Source organism: Camelus ferus, chromosome 16 (genome assembly GCF_009834535.1).
Source record: "Camelus ferus isolate YT-003-E chromosome 16, BCGSAC_Cfer_1.0, whole genome shotgun sequence".
Taxonomy (NCBI): Eukaryota; Metazoa; Chordata; class Mammalia; order Artiodactyla; family Camelidae; genus Camelus; species Camelus ferus.
Window position 1 is genome coordinate 39005344 of NC_045711.1, and position 22157 is coordinate 39027500.

Sequence of the window (22157 nt, forward strand, 5' to 3'; positions counted from 1 at the left end):
AAGCTACGCAAATGGAATAAACCCAAAACCTCGAAGTACTTTTCCAGAACAGACCTTGAGATGAACCAGTATGTAATTCTGCTCAATTCCACCCAGGAAGCCTGTGTTGCAGAGCTCAGGGGGATGACAGAGGGCGGTGGGGTGGTGGCGGTAAGGATTCCTGCGGAGAATCCTGGGGAGGGACTGTTATCCAGGCCCCAGTGGGGATGGGAAAGTGAATTTGCCCTGTGGCTACTGGGTGCTCAAGGCACCTGCCTGTGCTTAGCTGGGGCTTTTTGGGGTCTTGAGGGGAGGACAGAATGGAAAGGCTTCCCTGATCCAGCCAGTTTGCAGGGCAGTGGTGAAAACTTTAGATGACGACAGGCCCCCTACACCTGACCCCAGGCTCCCTGAGAGAGGTAAATGCAGCAAAGCCTCACTGATCCAGGGGTCAGTCTCCTAGGAACCTTGGCTCTCCGGTTCCTGACTGAGAAAAGGACACATGTCCTAAAAAAAAAAAAAAAAAAAAAAACCCTCAGAGTTCTGTATGGACTCAAGACTTGGGGCTTCAGCCTCCACCCTACTTGGTCTCAGCTGCTCAGCTACAACAGGCAAAGGCCGGACAGACCACCACAGAGCAGACCCAGGACAGGGCTGCCTCCAGGTCACAGCCCTCGGGGCTGAGGAAAACAAGCCCCATCAGGTTAAGCATCCTTGGCATTGGAGGCAGAGAAGCACAAAGTCCTATCTGAGAAAAACTTCCACATAATTACGTCATCTGCAAATAAGAGAATTTTTTCTTTTTCAGTAGTAACAGGTAAGTTTAGCTCTCTGTCACTAGGGAATCAGGCTCCACCAGCACAAGCACCAGCCTGATTCTATTATAATGCAAGGCTGCAGAAACTAAAAGTTTAATTTTTCAAGCCTCCTCTTTGATCTTTCTTCTTTTCTTTATAGTGATGGCTGGAACTGTAGCAACCATCTTGTGACCATGAGGGAAAGAACAAGAACTATAAAGACATCTGTTCTGATGTCTCTGAGCTGCTGAAACAAACCTGCGGTTGCCTTCTCTAAGCTTTCTAGGGTAGGAGGAAAAACATGTAATCTCTTATTACTCAAATATGCCAGATTAAAACCCCTGCTCCCAGTAAATATATTTCCATACACAGCCCAAGGGTGAGAATCCAGCTGAAAGGAAAGAAGCCTGTAGAAGAGGTGGGTCCAACTCTAAAGGGATTTAAGAGCCAAGAGCTGACCATACTGGTTCCACCATATATATCTTACATTTCTCAGGGGTACAAAGACACCTGGGAGTGCTCAAAACTGACTATATTTATTGCCGCCATAAACTTGGAGCCATGATCTGCCAAGGGAAAGTAGTGTGGAACACACACCCCTTTTGGACTGATTGCGTGGCAGAGTGGAGACCTCTCCCCAGAGGCAGACAGGTCAGATCCAGGGCCATCACCAGGAAGAACTCAGATCACACTTTTTTCCACCCCATCCTAGAGAAAGAATAAAGGTCCTGCTATGAGCAAGCTTGTCAGGGCTCACCAGGGGGTCTGCAGGGAAATCCTTGACCAAAATCAACACACAGTGTCCAGAGGAGAGAGAGAGTAGCAAACCCAGGCAGTCGGCCCACCTGTCCTGAAGGTACCAGAGTGCCAGCAGCTCTCTGAGCTTAACACAGAGGAAAGAAACACCTCCAGTCTTCTCTGATACGTTCATTGTGTTATTTTTAACATTCAGATCTTTAATCTGTCTTCAACGTGTTTCTGGATACACATGGAAAATCTAATTCTGCTAGCCCTGGCTGTTAAGTAAACCTGCTATTTTCCCACCGAACTGAAAAGCTACCTATGTTTAGCTTCCATACATCCTTAGGTCTGTTATTTCTCTTTTCTGTGCCATTATCTTTATAAATAAATATTCTATTTGTGTCAATACTCTACTGTTTCTTTTGATTATAGTAACTGTATAGCAATCTTTAACATCTGGTCAGGCAACTCCTCCCACTACCCTTGCTCTTCTTTAAAAAAATTTTTTTTTTGTTCAACTATCCTCTAGCTTCCTTACGAAGTTTTTAAATTGAAATATAATTCGTATAGTATAAAATTCACTCTTTGAAAGTACGCAATTCAGTGGTTTTAGAATATCCATCAAGTCGTGCAACCATCACCACTATTGAGTTCCAGAACGTTTACACCACCTCTAGAAGAATTCCCATGCCCATTAACAGTCCCTCCCCATTGCCCCACATCTTCCCCAGCCCCTGACAATCACTGATCTACTTTCTGTCTCCATGGATTTGCCTTTTCTGGACATTTCATATAAATGGAATCATATACAATGTGGCCTTTTGTGTCTGGCTTCTTTCACTCAGCATAATGTTTGCACCTACTTTTGTTGTTAAACTAAAAACAAAACAAAACAATCCTATATCAAGTATATGTTGGTAGGAACAAGGAGAAAGGGGTTTGGAGACGAGAGCAGGCAGAAGAGATTTTACTTTTTCATAGACTTTTGAATTGATCAACTTGTTAACAATATATTGTGTATGCTGATGTAATTAAAAATTAACAAAGAAAACTGAAAGGAGGAAGAAAAGGAACCTGCCTCAGAGACATCAATATATTTCCCTGAATGGCTCTGTGGACTGAAAAGTTCATGGCTATATCTATTGATGACCCTTTGTCTTCCAAGTGAAGGGAACTGGAATCAGGGGAGGAGCTGGGATCAGGGGAGAAGCTGGGAGATGCACCCACATCAGAGCAGCGACCGCAAATACCAAGGGGCCCCAGGCACAACAGTCCTTTGCTGTTAGGACCAGGAAAGCCAGAAGTTCCCCCCTTCCTGAGACACAAGATAAGCGCTGAGAAGAGATGGTACAGGCCTGCTTTGGAAAGATGCATTTTCATACGTTGCAAAAAACCTCCATTGACATCGCATTTCTGCAAAGATCCACAGTGTTGTTCACAGCATCCCCAAATTAGTGCTTGGTTGGCCTCCAGTGGACCCTCCCACTGCAAGCAAGCACCCTGTTGAGGTCCAGCTGCCCACGTGGTACAGGTTGGGGGAGGCCAAGGGCACCAAGGACAAAGACCAGTGTGAGCACATGGAGGTGTGGTGGGCATTGGCCTGGCACCCATGGCACTGCTCAGCTGGCTGACAGCACAAATGTTGGTTGCTGTCTCGGGACAGGGGGCAAAGAGACTTACCTCTCCCTCGGGCCCATGTGTAGACGCGGCTGGTCTCAGTGCTTCGGGGCTCTTGTTCGGCTGGCTCCACGGACAAGGGTCGGAAGTGGGGGTGATCAGTCTGGCTGGGGGTCTTCAGGGGCAGGATGTACTTGGGGAGTCCTTTGTAGAACCAGGCCCCTGACCTCTTCCAGACCTGGGTGGGGAGACATCTGCTCAGAGTACAGGATGCAGAACAGCCCTCCCTGTACTGTGCTCTCAGCCAGCCCACTCTCCCCTCCTGCTAGAACGTGCTGGGCACTGTGCACAGCACCCAGAAGGTGCTCAGGAAGCCACCTGCATTCCTCCTGCCAGCCCCTTCCCCTCGAGACTCTGGGTAGAGAGACAAGAGGCTAGAGGAAGGGCTGGGCTGGCCATGGTTGGCTTGGCCGTGGTCTTGGAGAGCTTCTCAGATGAGATCATCTCTGCAGGGGATACAGACGTCTCAGAGAGAGCCACAGATTAGAATTCAGAGCAGCAATGGAGATAAGGGTCCCTTAACCCTACTTCAGAAAGCGCCAAACACTCTGTAACCTCTTTTCTGATGAAGGAAATGCACTCAGGATATTTGGTAAGAAGAGTGTGAAGGGAGGATGTGACCTTTTCTGAGAATAGGAAGCCTTGGTGGTTCAGAGTAGATGTGCTGGGGTTGAATCCTCACCCTGCAGCCCTAAGATTTGGATGCATCAAGCTTCCTGAGCCTCAGTTTCAGCATCAGTTGGTGGGAGCGGGGAACGACGCTGTCTCCCAGGGCGGCCATGAGTACCAGACTCGTGAATGAATGTAAATTCCCACAGCCTGGTGCTGGGCACGGAGCAGCCACTCGACAGACTTGGTGACCATGATCGTTGCTGTCATCCTTCTCCTCTCATCTGACTAACGTGCGCAGCTTTACAACCAGGGGACCAAGTTCCCTGCTCAAAAGGGAGAATTTAAAATCAGAAGGCCAGAGTCTGCCCTGAATCTCTAGATAACAGTGTTTCCCACTCCCCAAACTTCCTCTGCACCACATTGGTTCTATAGGATGTCAGCAGGGGTCAGGCCAAAAACAGAAAGGAAAAAAAAAAAAAAAAAAAAAGAAAAAAAGAGTTCCCAATCATGTACCCTGGGAAACACTACATTAAACCAAGCTCTGTAACTGCAGGACTTCTCAGAGCCTTTAATCTACCAATGTGTACAGGGTTCTCCAACAGGGTGAAAGGATGTACAGTGCTTCCCACTTAGAATTTACCCAGCAAGGTTTCCTAAAGAAACTCCATCCTAGTAACGGGCGTGCACAACCTTAACTGCACAGCACTTACGCTTCACTTGTGGAGTGAGGCGTACCTATCTTTCCAAGGAGACAGCATCGCCTCTTTGTGCTCCAGAATGCCAGGTACAGGGCCACTGGGTCCAAATCCTATCCCTGGCACGACTCACTCAGCCCTCCCTCCCAGCTTCCCTGTGCAGAAGGGCCTGCTTTTCTGTGTGGCCCCGGGATAACACAGAACCCATCTGGTTGGATGAAGGCTTCATGGAGCTGCCTTCGGAAAACTCTTTCGGATCCTCTCACAGCCCCTCTACAGTATGTGTTTACTTTTTTTGAGTCGGTAACACATGCACATGATCTAAAATTCACAAAGTGCAAAATTCAGAAGTCTCCTCTCCCATTCCCAGAGGCGTTAGTTTGATAAGAGTGCTTTGTGGAAGCTCTATTATTATCCTCACTTTCAAGACGGAGAAACTGAGGCTCTGACAAGTTAAGCAATGCGCCCAAGGCCGGCCCACCATTCCATTGGCCTCTACTCCACACAGGAGGTCCCCGAGCCTCATCCCAACAGTTTACAGATGCAGAGTAGGGACTCACTAACTTGTGGTTGAGTGAGGGTTGACTCTTTCACGGGTCAGACATCACTGTCATGGACACTAAGTGTCTGGATGCCTAGAGGCCACAGAAGTGCCAAGTAGGGTGAGGAAACACACAAGCAGCTGCTGCCAAGGTCACCTTGTCCCTGCAGAGCTGCTGCGTGGCTCGTGAGAACAGGTGCCCAAGCCTAAGAGGCCACGGGGGCTGGCGAGGGGCTCGGTCAGCCCCCCTCTGCTAAGCCAAGGCCTGCGCGTCCGTCAGTGCTGGCTTGGCCTGCCCTCCCCGAGCACGCCAGCCTCCTGTCCCCTGACATGGACTGGGCCTCTGGGGACCACAAGAAGCCGGCCCTCCGGAGCCCGCTGTGGATGGTGGGGCCTGGGGGGTTTTAGGACCGGTACCGCGCTGCCTCCCTGACCCCCGCCAAGGAGGCTGCTTTGCCTTTTTTTCCCCAGAGAAATACATACACGGCATGCAAAATTAGGACAATAACAAAAACGCAAAAGAAAGAAATCTAAGTCACTCGTAACCTCACCACACAGACAGAGCCCTGCTTAGCACTGTGCTGTGGATTTTCTTACGCTCTTTCCTGGGCATATACACAATTTTGTTTCTTTCTTTCTCTCTTTTTTAAGACTAGGATCATGTAGATGCGATTATATGATACTTAACTATATATCTTAGCAGTTGTTTTGTGTTAATAAGTAATAGTCGCCACATGAAACTATGGGTCTGTTTTTAAAGTTTTTTAAAACAAAACAAAAATTTTGAGGGGGTATTTAGATTTATCTATTTATTTATTACTTTTGGTGGAGGTACTGGGGCTTGAATCTGGGACCTTGTGCATGCTGGGCACACACCCTACCACTGAGCTATATACCCTCCCTCCAAAACTATGGTTCCATAGCTTGGATTTATTAAACTTAATTCATTCAACCCCTCACTGGTGGACATTTAAATTGTTTCCAGTTGTTCACTCTTATGAACAGTGTGGCAACGATCATCTTGGCTCACCCATCGTCAGACAGGTGTCGGTTACCACCTTAGAAATACCTCCAGGAGCGGAACTGCCAGTCAAGGGATGTGTGTACATTTATACGATGACGTACATCATCAGACTGCCCTCCAGGAAGAAAAGTCAAATCCCCAGCGGGGCACTAAGTATCTTCAGTGGGGGTGGGGACCCCACACAGTGCTGTTAATTGTGTTAAAATACACAGAAAATTTATCAGTTTATCACCATAACCATTTCAAAGTGTGCAGTTAGTGTGTTAAACACACTCACACTGTTGGGTAGCCCCTCTCCAGGACTCTTTTTTATCTTGCAAAACTGAAACTTCACCCATCAAACAACTCCCCCTCCCCTTCTCCCCCCAGCCCCTGGTCACCATTCTCCTTTGTGTCTGTGAGTCTGGCTACTCCGCATGCCTCACAGAAGTGGAATCATGCAGTATTTGTCTTTTTGATGCACACACAGTATTTGGCTTATTTCACTGAGCGTAATGACCTCATGGCTCATTAACATATGTCAGAACCGCCTTCCTTTTTGAGGCTGAATCATATTCCATTTTATGTGTACACATTTTCTTCATCCAGTCATCTGCTGATGGACACTTGGGTTGCTTTCACCTTCTCACTGGTCCTTTATTTTTTTTTTAAATTAAATTTTTTTTCTTAAACCAGTTCTTTAAAGATGTCATTTTGGCTTACATGATTTTTTTTAAAAAATTGAAGTATAGTCAGTTTACACTGTTGTGTCAATTCCTGGTGTATGGTACCATAGTTCAGTCATACATATACATACACATATTTGTTTTCATATTCTTTTCCATTATAGGTTACTATAAGGTATTGAATATAGTTCCCTGTGCTATACAGTATTAACTTACTGTTTATCTATTTTATATATTGGTCCTTTATTTTCATCTGTCTCTCCCACTAGGGTCTACCATCCAGGAAGGAGGCTCAGGGCACCTCTGCTCACCACCGCATCCTTAAGCTCCTAGTGCACACCTGACACATAGTAGGTGCTTCTTCAACACCGGCTGAACAACTAGGCTCTTAGCTGGAATGTGTCCTAATGCATCGAGTCTGTCACCTTCCTGGGGAAGTGGCCTGAGGGTTTTGCCCAAGCTCTTGTAACTAATCAAGTGGGTTTAGACTGAAACAGGGATCAAGAGGGGGAGCCTAGCAGGTGCAGAGCGAGCTCCTGTGCCCCTCCCGACGTGCACCTCAGAGCACAAGCAGCCGCGCTCTCCCAGTCTTTCCTCCAGCACCAGTGAGCCCCGCAGCCCCAGCTGCCCCCGCTGGCCCTGGCACATCACAGCCAGTGGGCCCCACGCCACCAGCCTCACTTCCTGTTGTGATGATCCCCCTCCACCCCTACCACCCCTCTAAAAAACACTGATCACTCAAGTGCTTTTGGAAAACAGGATAAAGAGCACAGGACACAAAGTACTAGGTTGAATTGCAGGAAAATGCTGATATTCAACCTTTTTCTTTTTCTTTTTTTTTTGGTATTCATTTTTGACCTGTAAAAACTTCTGTCAATTTCATACAATTCCCCTCCATATTTATGCTCAGCAGGGGCCATGGCCCACAGGTCTGCCAGGCCTGCAGCGCCTCCCTGGGGTCCAGTGGGCAAGTGAGTTCACTGTAACGGGGCCTCAGGTCTGTCTGCTTCTCTCCAGCTGGCGCTGCAGTCCAGGTGGGAGCTGGACACTGCCGCAATGGGCAGAGACCGGACCAGATCAGATCGGCCAGCGATCCTGGACCAGCTAAAGGAGAAGCATTTTCTGAGTCCTTGAGGCAGGGGGACAGGAGCACACAGGTTCATCACCTGGTATGGGGGGCACACCTGGGGAGAGGTGCATTAAAGACACTGTCGATGTTTTGGAAAACGCCTTCCACATGAGAGAGCAGGATTGGGGAGGTGAGGCGTGAGGGATCCCAGTTCTGAGCAGCAATCCTTCCCCTGCCCATGCCAGCCCACACACATCCTCTCCATCCAGACCTTCTCTCGCCTCGCTACCCTACCCCCACCCTGCAAAACTCACAGCAGTAGCTTCTAATCACATGATTTCTGCTCTGTGCATCCAAGCCCATCACCTGAGGCCTGGCATCAACACCTGACCCCCTCCCCAAGGACAGTGGCCAGAAAAGCCCTCCGTGGGAATTAACCCCCCAACTACCCTGTCTAGGGCTACTGATGGGAAAACCTTCACTTCCTGGAGAAGCCCTGAGATTCTGCAGAGCCCGGCTCTGCTCCCCACGTGTGGTTTGCTGTGATAAGGCCAGCAAAGCAGCCAGCCTTGAAAATGCCATTTAGTGAGAAAAGACCGGCACAGTCGCCATGCTACTTGCAGGGTGGGGGAGGGGCGGGTTGTGGCCTTAAATCCTCCTCTAGCACCGTTTTGTGCCTTGTGCTCTGCTTGGAGGTTTTCATTCTGATTTCAGCTCACGGCCAACCTGACTGCAGATACTGATGGATATTAGCCAAGCTGTTCCCAGGGAATTTTAATTACCATGATAACAATCGCTAATCATAGGCATTTCCTAAACGGCTGGGGCTGAGAAGGTGGTAATTGGCAGGTCCTGTTGGACAGAAGGGCAGGCCTGGGGGACCAGCCACTGGGGAGGATGCAGGAGTGGGGGGCCTAAGACCTCTGTCCCTGTCCACTGCTCTGCCCCTTCTGTGTGTTACTGCCTCACTCCGCCTCCCATGCAACTCAGGAGTGGCCCTGCATGAACTCAGGTGAGGTGTCCATGTTCTCTGTCCCTCACCCCATGGGTCTGAGCAGGGGGACAGTTTGGGGCCTTTGCACATGCTGTTCCTTCTACCTGGAGTGCCCTTTACCTTCGGTTCCATGAGGCAGGGACACCTCCCCCAGGAAGCCTTCCGGGCCACCTTGTGTGCCACTGCTGCGCTCCCAGAGGCCACGTGGTTCTGCTGCCCCAGCACTTTACCCAGCTAAGGGGCTGTGTGAGCTCTTCAAGGGCAGGGCTGTGCCTGAGCCATCCCCATATTCCTAGGACCCAGCAAGGAGTCTGTCCGTGGCAGGAATGTTGCTGCCTGAGTGACTAAATGAACAAAGGAAGAAGGCAAAGCAAAGGAACTGTCCCCAGGGGACAGAACGTGGGACTCTGCCTTCAGGGAGACCATGTTCTGTTTGCTTAACAAGCTCCAGTCTTGAAAAGCCACAGGAAGTGGCCTGTTATTGAATATCTCTTAAAGGGTCAAACTACCCTGGCAGAGAGACAGTACAGCCCTCCTTATTCCATTACCTGAACACACACACACACACACACACACACACACACACACACACACACACGAGTGCTGGCCTCCCAGGAACTCTAATAGGAAAGCTAAACTCCACAGCAGGGCCAATAAGACCCCAGAGCTCCGCCAGCACCTGCCTCCCTCCCCAGCCTCATCTTCGCCTCCTCCCTCCCGTCACACTGGGGATCAGCCAGACACAGCCACTCCCACTCCCGGACCACACTAAGCTGTCTCATGCCCCTAGGCCTTTGTACCTGCTGTTCCTTCTTCCTTCCCTGGGCTGGGATAATGAAATCCAGCCTTTAGGAAATTACTTATACCCAGAAGCTTCCACAAAACCGTGCAGGTCTCCCACTGCAATGCACACACACTCTTATGAATGCCTATTTCTGTTTCCTGCAACTGATCAAGACATTCCATGATGCCAGGAGACCCCCAGGGCACCCAGCACATGCTAGATATCCAACAAATATCCATCATCTGAGACTACTGAACACGTGTCCAAATGTCAAGGCTTTAAGAATCTCAGGTTACTTAAGAGAAACACTGGCTCTTAAGAGTGTGCCATGGACCGAACCGTGCCCCAGCCCCAAATTCATATATTGAAGCCATAACCCCAAGGTGATGACATTTGGAGGTGGGGGCCTTTGGGAGGTAATTAGGTTTAGATGAGGTCATAAGGGTGGGGCCCTCACAGTGGGATTAGTGTTCTTATAAGTAGAGACAGCAAAAGATAGAAAAAGGAATATATGAATGTATATGTATGACTGAGACATTGTGCTGTACACTAGAAATTGAAGCAACATTGTAAACTGACTGTACATCAATTTAAAAAAAGAAAAAGAGACAGCAGAGAGTTTGCCTTTCTCTCCTCTGTGTGAGGACACAGTGAGGTAGAAGCCATCTGCAAGCCAGGAAGAGAGCTCTCAATGGGAACTGTATGTGCTGGCACCTTGGTCTTGAACTTCCAGCTTCTAGAACTGTGAGAAATAAACTCTTGTTTTCTAAGCCCACTGTCTGTGTTATTTTGTTTTAGCAGCCCGAGTTAAGACACAGGGAGAAGCTGCCTCGGAGGCTGAAGTAGATTGAAAACAGCCCCAAATTATTTTCCTCTCCTCCCACCGAGAAGTGGAGTCTATTTCCCTACCCCTTGAATCTGGTCTAGGCTTGTGATCTGCTTTGACCCAGAGAGTGTAGTGGAAGTAACCTGTGACTCTGACAGGTCTCGAGAGGCCCAGCAGCCTCTTGGAACACTGCTGTGGTCACCCAGTATCTGGAGGACAAAAGGCCACAGAGGGGAACAAAAACACCCCAGCCAACAGCCAGAGGAGTGAGCCTTCCTGGACCTCCACCTCAGTTGAACTGCCGGATGACTGCAGCCCATGAATGACACCAGAGATGCCAACAAAAGAACCACCCTGCTGAGCCCAGCCCAAACAGCAGAATCACGAGCAAATAAATGATTGTTATTTTAAGCCTCCACACCTCTGGCAGGACATCCAACCTACAGACACTTCTAAAAAAAAAGAAGCAATCGGATATGTTGCTAATTAACTGAGTAAAGTAGGAAAGTTAAACTCAGGGACTTAAAATATACATAGACTCATTTATCAAATATGAACAACATGCTATGAAAATGGGACAGTGGGAGAATAAGAAGAGGTGCCTAGAAATTAAACATATAATGGAGAAATATAAAAATGTAAAATAAAGGAAGAAATTTGGAATGTGGAGCACAAAATTAAAGAGACAGAAAAAACTGAAAAGAATAAGAGACAAAAATGCTCAACTTGAAGGGTCAAAGTCCTAATAATAGATTCCCCAGAAAGACAGCAGTAAAAAACATTTCCAGGAGCTGAAGATGGACATGAGACTTCAGATTAAAAGGGTTTTATTGAATATAAGTCAGGAAAAATGAAAAGTAAAATAGACACATACTCAGAAAATCACTTCCTTACAAACATAAAAAGAAGATCCTAGGAGCTTCCAGAAAGAAAAAAATAGGTCTCCTCCAAGGAAACCAGAATTAGAACGATATCAGACTTATCAGCGACGACACTGGAGCTAAAAGACTGAGCGTGTACATTTCTATCAGTCAAACTATCAATCAAATAAGAAGACAGAACAGAGAAATCTTTAGACTTGCAAGGACTCCTATTTTCCTAAGCACATTGCCTTTTAAGAAGTTACTTCAGCATGGGCTCCAGCAAAACGCAGGTGAAAAACAAGAAAGAGGAAGGCAGGATCCTGGAAACTGTGTCTCCAACTCAGGAGGTGAGTCGAAGGGAAAGGCCATGAAGACAGCTTTCAGTAAGTAGCGCAGACTAGAGACGGAAAAGGGTCTGGAGGGGTTTCTGACAGGAAAAGAGAGGGTTCCATGCAACAGAAGGTAAAAATCAAGAAGCTGCATAAAAGGACATAGAGTTTCATTATTCTTTTGCCAGTGAGAAAAAAAGGTTGATAAAAATCTCCAGGGAAAACTAAAAATTATGCCAGAAAGTTATGGTCTAAATGGCAGGTAACTTAAAATGTGACATGGTTTTAAGATACAAAGAGTTAAAAAGAAATCCATTTGATCATGATACTAGGAACATTTTCCTTCGGATGGTCCAGGGATCACAAATTATCAAAATGTGATCCTCACGTATCATTTGACCTTGAAGTGTTTAATGTTTATAAAATAATAAAAATTTTAAAATCCCTAATAATTATTGAGTACTTTGTATATATCAGTACCATTCCACAAACTTAATATAGAACTTATTTGATTCTCACAAAAATCCTGTGAGGTAGGTCCTCTTATCAGCTCCATTTTACAGATGAGGAAATCAGGCCAGAGAGAACACACCACACAAACAGGAAGAACAAAATAGATTGGAACCTGGCAGTCTAGTTGTGGAAGCTGCCCTCTTCACCCTCGTGCCAAGTCACATTCAGGTTTGTGAAATTAAATGCTATTTATTGATGTTCAACTCTTAGCATTAACCTCGAGACAAAATGGTCTGTTTTCTTAGGTTCTGTATTTGTATCTGGCATCCATTAATCCCAGGACCAAACCAATGGCCAAAGTTGTTTACATCTTCCCTGTGATGGAGCTTTTGTGGGCTTGCAAGAAGCATATTATGAGCCCTCCAGCCAATCCTGAGTCCACACCCCAACCCAATCACCTCCTTGATCTAACTCTCAGACACCAAGTCAACACTCTCCCTGCCCTAACTCAACCCGGGACCAAGTACCAGACAACTAGGGCTAGCCCCTGTGCCCAACACCTGCTGGAGCTATTCAAGCTAGCCAATCCTAAGATACTTACCCTACTCTACCTTGCCTTTTCCTGTAGAAACCCTATTAAAGGCTATGGGCCATGCTTTCCCTTCACTTCTTCCCGCCTCCTGACAGAATCTGGTGCCTCCCCACATGGCCCTGCATGGACATGGCGTGTCCCCTTTTCTTGGGAACTGTAGGCAATAAACTCTTCTTTCAATGGCATTAGCCTTTCCCTATCTTCACTCAGTCACTTTTGTAAATTAAGATCCAGGCACAAATCACAAAGCGTGGGAGAATTAATTACAGCTAAAGAACAATCTAAACGTACAATTCTGGCAACCTATTACTAAAGGTATAACCTAGAAAAGGAGGGAGGTGAGAGAAGGGGAGGGAAGAATAGAGGCATTCCTACCCACAGCTCACACAGCAGGAGTCGAGGTGTGAATGACAAAGTTGATGGAAGAAGAAAGAGGCAAATTGTATATAAAGGTACTAAGTTGATCAGAGTTAAAAACAGTAACAGTATCAAAAATTAGGAGGCGAGATGGGAAGCCGAGTAGTCCAAGCTTGCCGGCTCCTCACTTTTCAGAATGTGGACTCAAATGAGAGGACCTGAAGTTGATAAATCAAGAAAGTCACGGCAGGAGCCCGCACATGAACTAAGACAGTGGCCTGTGCGTGATGGGCTGGGTGAGGAGGGGCTGGACAGGCGACTGCCACCCTCCAGTATAAACTCTATAGAACAACTGGATTTTTTTTAAGCACATGCATTTATTACTTTGATTTAAATTGAAATACAACAGATTGGTAATTGGATGTCGATGTTATGAAATCCCTGGGCTGCTTGGCCGGTTGACATATGGGGACTCGGGACAGGCTATGGCTCGTCTGTTGAATCTGGATGTGCTTAAGGGAGAAAGGCTGGAAGCTCAGGGAAGGAAAAGAAAGTAGTAATTAAAATTTTCTGTAGTGGAGCAACATAGGAAAGACTTGTAGTCAAGTCATGGATAGTTTGAAAACACCAGCACGAGTTCATAACACTGGTATTCCTGCCCCAGCAGAACGACAAGCTCCCCTTCGGATGTCACAGCACCCACCTAATCTCCAGGAATCAGAATTTTGACAATGGGAAAAACCTGGACAGCTTTTCAAAGGGAACCAGGGCTTCCCAAAATAAAGGCAGGAGGGGCTGGATCCCTAGGAAAACAGGAAGGGTCTGGGGCATCGTGCCATTGGCTGGAAGGGGGGCTGCTCTTGAGATAGCTGGGCGGTACCCTTTGAGCAGGTTTCCGTGGTGACAAGCTGAGTATGAAAAGCCACAGCTACTGCCTAGGCAGGTAACCTGATAGTGAGCGTCGAGTCCACATGAGATATGCTAATCTAACACGTGCGTTTGTCTTCAGTATTATTTTATGCTAGAAATGCTCTCTGTCCAGTCAAACCAGATTGGGACCCTCCTGCTTTACGGCTGGGTTACCTGCGGCCCTCCTCACGTAGGATGGAGACTTGGAATTTACACGGTGTGTGTGACTGTGGCCTGGATGTGACCGTGTGTGTTGGTCTGTTCAGTGTGAGGAGCGAGTAGGGCAGGAGCAGGTCACAAGCCGTTTTACACACATGTAACCACACACAGGCAGCCTAGGGAAGACGGCACATCTACTGTCCTACGGGCGCGATGACACCTCCACCTGCCTCTGCAATCTGGAAAACGGTTGGGATTCTCAACCCAAAAGGGTGCTGTCGATCCCATCAGCAAAAACTGAAAAAAGATGCATCCGGTCTTGCTAAAAAACTGCTGAGAAGTATAGTTCGGCTGACTAACAGATGATTAAAATAAAAGGTTCCAGAATGGGAGGCCTCAATGATGCGAGAAAATTCACGGTGAGCAATGAAATAAATTAAAGACATGATCAGTCTAAATAACTAATGTAAATATAACTACAAAATGGTAAAAATGTGAAAGAAATGATGCTTAAAAAGTAGATATAAAATAATCAGGTAACAATAATAATCTGACCCCAAATTCCAGATTGTCTCTGGAATGAAAAAGAACTGACCAAAACAAACAAAAAAAAGCATTGGGTTCCTCATTCTTCATGACAGAGTTAACAGACACTGTTTCTGTTGTAATGTAAGCAATTAGACAAATGTTGGTTTGAATAATTTAAAAGTTACATACGCATACTACACTTTATTTATCTGTCTGTCTTTAAGACAACCAGAATTAAAACTAGGGACAAGGTTTGTCATATTGAAATACTCGATTTTCTGACAGTTTATTTTTCTTTCTCTTCCTTCCTTCTTACTTTCTTCCGTCCCTCCCTCCCTCACTTTTTTTTTTAATTGAAGTATAGTCGGTTTACAATGTTGTGTTCATTTCTGGTGTACATCATAGTGATTCAGTTACACATATATATATTCCTCTTCATATTCTTTTTCATTATAGGCTATTACAAGATATTGAATATAGTTCTCTGTGCCCCTGTCTCACTTTCTTGTTTTAAAATTTTTTCCTTGTTCTTGCCTTTTTTTTCCCCCCTTTGGTAGGAATTAAGTTTAGAGCAGCCATCTTTGCTCATGGCTTGTTTTCCCTACTTCAGAAAGGTGAAGCTTATGAACAACTTCTGCTGAGGGAGTTAGCACATACTAATTCATTCAAACAGCATTTATTCAGTACCTCCTATGTGTTAAGATAGAGCTACCGAAAGAAAAGAATAAATGTCCTTGAAGATGGGTGGCCCCAGGGCCTAAATACACGAAGGGCTGGGGTCTGGCTGTTTTTCTCTGCCATGTGAGTGTGTTCACACTGTCTTTGGGAGCCAGTCTGTCCTGGGAGGGTTTCCCTACATCCATCCCCCAAGCGTCTGGGGTGAAACCTTCAGTAAGCAATTTAGAGTCCACAAAGGGCTTTGAGCAGCCAGGGCAGCTGAGCAGAGGTCCCTCCTACCCCAGGCAACTATCAGGTTCCGGCTTTCCGCTAATCCCTTGTAAAGTGGTAACTAATAATTGAGGTGTTAGGGGAAAGCTAAGTGAGACCCCTCCCAGGAGTATTTGTAATTTAAAGGATAACACTTTAAAACCTCTGTGTGTGTGACTAGGGAGAAAGCCTCCAGCATCCTCCCAGTCCCCTAGGCCCCCCTTTCAAGAGTGCACAAGCTCATCCCGCCTGGGAGGTAGCCCCGCCCCCGTTCCTGCCTTCCCAGCTGCCTTTCAGGCTCCCACATGGGGCCAGGCCCAAGCCTCACCAGGAGATGGGCTGGAAATTAAACCCTCACCGCCGCCACAAAGACAGAGAGAGCACACACCTGCCCCTTCTACTAACCCTGCCCCAGCTCCCTGCGGGCAGCTCCTTGCTCAACCCAGGACCACAAGCCCTCGCCAGGGCCTGATCAAATTTCCCCTTCAGTTCAAGAGGGCTTTTGAGCAACCAGGTCAGTCTAGAAGGCAGGCAATCACCCGCATAACAGAAAAGAAAAAAATGCGGTGAGAAGAAATATTGAGGGGGCCATCTATTTTCTTGACAGATAATTTAAACACTTTGGCTAGATTATTTCAGAACCAGAGGAAACACTTTGGCTTCCATTAACCCCTGCTGAGGGGTTTGCTCTGGGGAGGCTTCTGCACAGTTAATGGTGAGGAAGCGATTGCCAGCTTCAGCAAGAGGTGGTACCCAAAAAGAGCTCTGGATGGTTGCGGATGGTTGCGGGGTCGGGAGAACCGCTGTGGTGGGTGGGCCAGCCTCCAGCACGGCCCCCATGGATACTCGCCTCCCCAGCCCTCACATCTCCCCTATTCCCTGTGACGTGGAAGGATCCCTGCAAGTCCCTGAGAACAAAGAGCACTATCTTCCTTCTCTCTCTGCTCCCAGGCAGACTGCCTTCTTCCCTGTCTAGAATGGTCTTGCAAGTTTAACAAATCCACGGAGGGGAATGATGCCTTCACGACTGTTCTTAATTACTTGCTTTGTCAACACTGTAGTCCGCCTCCTCTTACTCCTCATTTGCATGCAGCATGAAATCCCTTTGAATCCCAAATATTTAACTGTCTTCCCTGTTCCAAAACGGATCTGAGAGAGGGCAAGCATGCTGTGGTGGCGTTTGGCTGCGAAGCCAGCCTCTGCTCCCCAGTCGAGGGGCCCACATGCGGGAAATGAATAGGGCTGGAATCAGACAACTGAACAGGCCCGTTATACTCAGCCAGGTCTTTTTAGGGAGCTTCGTGATTTTGATTCAGTTCCCAGAACAACAAACGTGCCTCTGTTTAAACACAGTCTCAGAAATACATTCCAAAGCCAACGTGTGAAACCGTTTCTGGGCTGACCCCCTACTCGGCAGGGCTTGTGGGCCTTCCCAGGTGTGGTCTGGAATCACGGATGCCTTCCTTGGTTATAGATTTGGTTACTGCTTCATTACTAATTGATCTTGTTCCTTTCGGGGGAAAATCTCTAATTCTAAGGTTCCACTGCCTTCTCTGTCTTGCAGATTCATCATTGTTTCCCTTATTGTTTTTAGCGCTTTGGGTTTTTTTTTCCCTTGGCATTCTGGGAGATTTTAAAGGTTTTTCTCCATATCACTGATTCAAGCTCTTTTGGGCCTGATTTTTGGTGATCTCCTGTTATGTTTTTGGTGTGTGCCTGTGAAATCTAGCATACATATAAAAGTGTATGAAAACATAGAATGTTTCAAAGAACCACATTCAAGCAAACACCTGTGAACTCATCAAGAAATTAAATATGACCTTCCTGAAGTAACCACCATCAGGAATCTTGTGTTCAGCAGTCCTTGCCTTTCTTTCTATTTTAAAAAACTGCTTATGTGTGCATTTCTAAATAAAATATTTACTATTACCTGTTTTTGAACAACATATTTTTGAATCATTGTGTATTCTTTAGTGGCTTTCTTCTTTTTTTTTTCTTTGTTCATTGTGTTTTTTAATTCATCCTTTGAAATTTATCTAAACCACCACGTTTGGGGGGCTTCCAGGTTTTTGCTATTACAAAAATGCTGCTGCATGCATCCTTGGTCACATGTCCCAGGAAGCCTGTATGAGAGCTTCTCCAGGCTGCACAGCTGGGAGTGGGGTGTGAGGCTGAGCTTTGTGGATAGAAGACATTCATGCCAGTGCCAGGGGCAATGTGGAGACAACTAGCCAGGACCCCTACTGAATGGCCCTCTCTGATTTAGCTTGCAAATAGGAAGCATCAGGAGCAGACCCATGACCATGATGACCCTTGGGTCGATGCAGGGTTGGGAGCAGCAGGTAAAGTTCAAGGGTGAAAAGGACAATCAGGTGCTGGGACCCAAAACCAGGTTCAGGGATATGAGCAGTTAGATACTGGTCAGGGTCAGGCTGGGCTTCAGATGCATGAGCCCGGGCTGGGATATAACAACTTATACAGTCAGGGCAAAAAGTAGGATGGGGACCCCCAGGGAGTCAGGGACCACTACGCTGGCCACTGATGGTGGAACCTCCAGTCATCCATCCTGTCTTCTTCCAGCCTGAGGGCCGTCCGGGAACAGGAAAGGCAGAGGGCTGATTCCTGAAGTCAGTGGCCACCAGCTTGGTAGAAATTAGGAGGAGGAAGTCGGTCTAGTAGCAAGGGCCTGTCAGACAGCCCAGGTTCTGCACATCCCTGCTCTGCCACCTTGGACTTGCCACTTAAGGTCCCAGACCTTCTGTCTGGCTGGAAGAATGGGGACACAGGGCCCCACGTCTGGCACAGACAAGAACCCCAACAAAGGCTGGTTCTCTTCTGCGTCCTTTTTCATCGAGGGATTTTCTGGCACTGCAGGAGGCACATATCTTGAGTTATTTCCTTAGGAGAGGGGATGGGTGTGTGTTTTCTAGGGCTGGGCACCAACTGGGAGCTTAATAAATCCCTCCTGAAGGAGGGAGCCACACTCATACTCCCCGGTTTCCATCTGTGAGACAGCTGGTGGCGGGGGGTGGGGTGGGCCCACTATGCTAGCCAGTGTCATTTGGCATTGGGAAAACGGGCAGAAAAATCTGATTATCCAAACTTTTATTCAAATTAATGCAGGAAAATGACCATATTCAGATGCTTTCTCTCTAGCTTTTCGCCTACCTCCCCAGGGCCAGGCAAAGGAGGGTATCATAGCAGGGAAAACCACGTGGTGCCGGCCCAACAGAGGGGGAGAGAGGGCGAGTAGGTTGTGGTATCAGGATGATGTCACAGGGACAGGAAAGCTGGTTCCACCTTGTTATTCTCAAGCTTGGTCACGCGGACCATGCAGTTTCCAACCCCAAGGACCGCCAAGAACATGGAGGTGGCTGGGTAAGTCGGGGTTGGGGGCGCCCAGTAATGTGATGGCCAAACACTAGGACTTGGGGACAATGTTCCTGGTGTGCTTGGACCAATTCGCCTCCTTCCTCCTCATGGCCAGAGAGTCTCCAACCCTCCCACATCTGCTTCAGGGGACCAACCCTCCCACATCTGCTTCAGGGGAACCCAGGACCCCACATATAGAAGACAGGGAACCTCGCTGGCTGCGTACTGGGTGCAGCCCTGTCCTGGGCTGCTCCTTCCCCAGAGAGCCGCGGGCCTCTCTGCTCTATCTCCTCCAAGTCTCTGCTCGCATATCACCTCCTCAAAGAGCCCCATCCTGGCCAGTTTCTGCCCCCACCTTTTTCTTTCTCTGTGGTAAAATATACATAACAAAGCTGACCATTCTAACCATTTTTTAGTCCAGGGGCATTAAATGCATCTACACTGTTGTGCTACTGTCCCCACCATCCATCCCCAGACCTTTTTCATCTTCCCAAACTGGAACTCTGTTTCCATTAAACAAGAATTCCTCACTCCCCCCATCCCCAGCCAAACACCCTTTTACTCTCTGTCTCTACGAATTTAACCATTCTACAGCTCTCATATAAATGGCAATCTTACAGTATGTGTCCTTTTGTGTCTAGCTTATTTCACTTAGCATAATGTCTTCAAGGTTCTTCCATGCTGTAGCATGTGTCAGAATTCCATTCCTTTTTAGGGCTGAATAATATAGATAATAGTAGGCATAGACCACATTTTGCTTATCCATCCATCCAAAGGTAGATGCGTTGGGTTGCTTCCACCTTTAGGTGAATAATTGTGAACAATGCTGTAATGAACATGGATGTACAGTATCTGTTTGAGTCCCTGCTATCAATTCTCTAGGGTATATGCCCAGAAGTAAAATTGCCAGGTTATTAATTTCTTGAGGAGCCACCATACTGTTTTCCATAGTGGCTGCCCTATTTTACATTCCCACCGGCGATGCACAAGGTTCACATTTCTCCACATCCTCGCCAACACTTGCTATTTTCTGCTTTTTAAGTATTAGCTACTCTAATGGGTATAACATGGTTGCTGGTCTACTTTTAACACTGCTACCTCCCTCCCCACCCTGCACCTCATACTCCTGATCTCTTCGCCCTATTCTATTCTTTTTTCTTCCCATGCAGAATCTAACATACTATATAATTTGCTTATCTATTAGTTTGGTTATGTTTATTGTCTGTGCCTTTTCTCCTCCCCCAGTCTCTGCTAGAATGTAAACTCAAGGCAGGGATATTTGGCTGATTTGTTCATTGCTGTTTTCCAAGAGCCTGAAACAGTGCCTGGCACATGGTAAATACTGAATGACTGTTATGTGAATGAATAAAAAGAAAGTAGAGCTGTCAGAAGGAGTTTTGGAGGCAGATACACCTGGCTTCAACCTCTGGCTTCCATCTCTGGCTTCATCAATTGCTACCTGATGTCTTTGGGCAAGTGCCTTCCTTTCTCTAAGCCTCAGTTTCCCCACCTGTCACACAAGGACAACATTGAGCCCAGTGAAGATGAACCGAGATACTAACTGGCTCGTAGTGGGTATCCGGTTAATACCTGCTACTCAGAGCCAGACCGGACTCCCTTGACACCGGTCTTGATGGACTGGAGCGCTGCGGTGAGAAAGGCAGTTCCCTCTTGGATCAGGCAGCATCTGAGAGGAAAGTTCTTTCCCTAGTGCACGGACACAGGCTCAGGCAGGCACCCCAAACAAGGGGCAGGGAGGGGGTGGGAGGCCACTCTGCCTCCCCACTGGAGGAAGCGGGTGCTGGTGGGCCCCAGGAACACCCCCCTGCCATTTCCACATATGTGGGAAGCCAGGAGCCTGCACTGACAGTGACTCCACTTGTCACAGCCATGGCTCGTAGGAGGTGACCAATACACTGAGGAAGTGTGGCCATCCGGGTCCCCTGGGGCCGCGGTGACAGCAACCTAGAGTGAGCCAGACGCAGATGGCTGGGCGCTCGGGCGGGCGGTCGGCCTGGCGCCAGCCACCCACTCCTGAGCGCACTCACGGGCCTCCAGAGGGGGCACTCCGGCAAAGCTGTTTGCAGCAAAAATCCAAACTGCAAGTAACAGCAGGGCCAGGAGAGAACCAGCGTGGGGAGGCAGATGGCAGCCTATGATGAGCACAGGCCGCCTGCCTGGGAGGCAGGTGCCACAAGGATGCTAGGCTCCGCAGGCACGGCTGCTTCCTATGGGTGCTGGCTGGGGGTGAGGGAGCCCCCGAGTCTCCTGGCCTCCTACAGGCAGCTTGTGCCAAGGCAGGCTCTCCCCAGGGCCCCTAACTGGGCTACTGGTCACCCTCCAGGCTGGGTGGGTTGAGATGATTTAAAAACCACCAGGTGAAGCCACTTTCCTGCTCCACATCTTCCTCTTGCAGTCAGTCAACAAGCAGGAGAGAGGGGCGGAGGCAGGAGGAGTGGGCACTGTGGGACTCCAGCCAGGGCCAGTCTGTGATAAGACTTCAGGGAAATCAAAAGCCCACTGCTGGGAAAAGGTTCGCAAGTGATCTAAACAAGGACAGGCTTTCCTCCCTTGCAAAGGTCTCTTTCAATCAGCAAATGTTTTCTGAGCACCTTTTATATGCAAAGCACTGCAGGGAATACTGTAAGTGTTGGTGCAGCCCAGCTTCCGCTGAGTTACAATCAGGATGCCGAGTGAAACACGGAAGGCGCAGCGGACGCTGAACGGAGAACCCTCTAATTGTATTAATCAGCTTCCAATTACTGACAAATTGGCCTTCTCCTCTTTCTAGCTCATCCTCCCTCAGAATGCCTGCATCCTCCAAGAAGCCTTCTGACTCCAAACGTACATTTTAGAGGCTGGAGGAGGAATGGTTTCTAAAATCCTGGGGAATCTGGATTCCAGTTAACTTTCGCACTGATTACAGAATAACTTTGAGTGAGTCATTCTGGTTTTTTTTTTTTTTTTAATGAATCGAGATGAAAGGCTAAACAATAAATGACATGAATTTCCGACTTGCAACGTCATGTGTTTAGAAGCCTCTGAGGCAGCCCTCCCCAGGCTCCCACTCACACACCCGGGAAAGCACGTGAGAAAAGGGCATGCAAACATCATTAGCACAGGAGGGATCTGATGGTCAATGTATGGACAGTCTCTCCTCCCACAACAGTGGGGTGGGATGGGTGATGGGTGAAGAGTGTGTCACTGGTCCACCAGCCGCTGCCTGCCTGGCAGGGACCAGGGTGCAGTGTCCAAAGGCCCTGG

The 22157-nt window shown here is 47.7% G+C and overlaps 1 protein-coding gene across 5 annotated transcripts in view; it reads right to left on the reverse strand.

The window, feature by feature from the left end:
• The window catches only part of RPH3AL (rabphilin 3A like (without C2 domains)), a 142217-nt gene that overhangs the window by 17031 nt on the left and 103029 nt on the right, over positions 1–22157 (reverse strand). For all 5 annotated transcript variants that reach the window (XM_032457505.1, XM_032457501.1, XM_032457502.1 and 2 more), the window contains one exon: positions 3198–3372. In XM_032457505.1, the coding sequence (XP_032313396.1) occupies positions 3198–3372 (175 nt within the window). The remainder of the gene's footprint in view (positions 1–3197; positions 3373–22157) is intronic.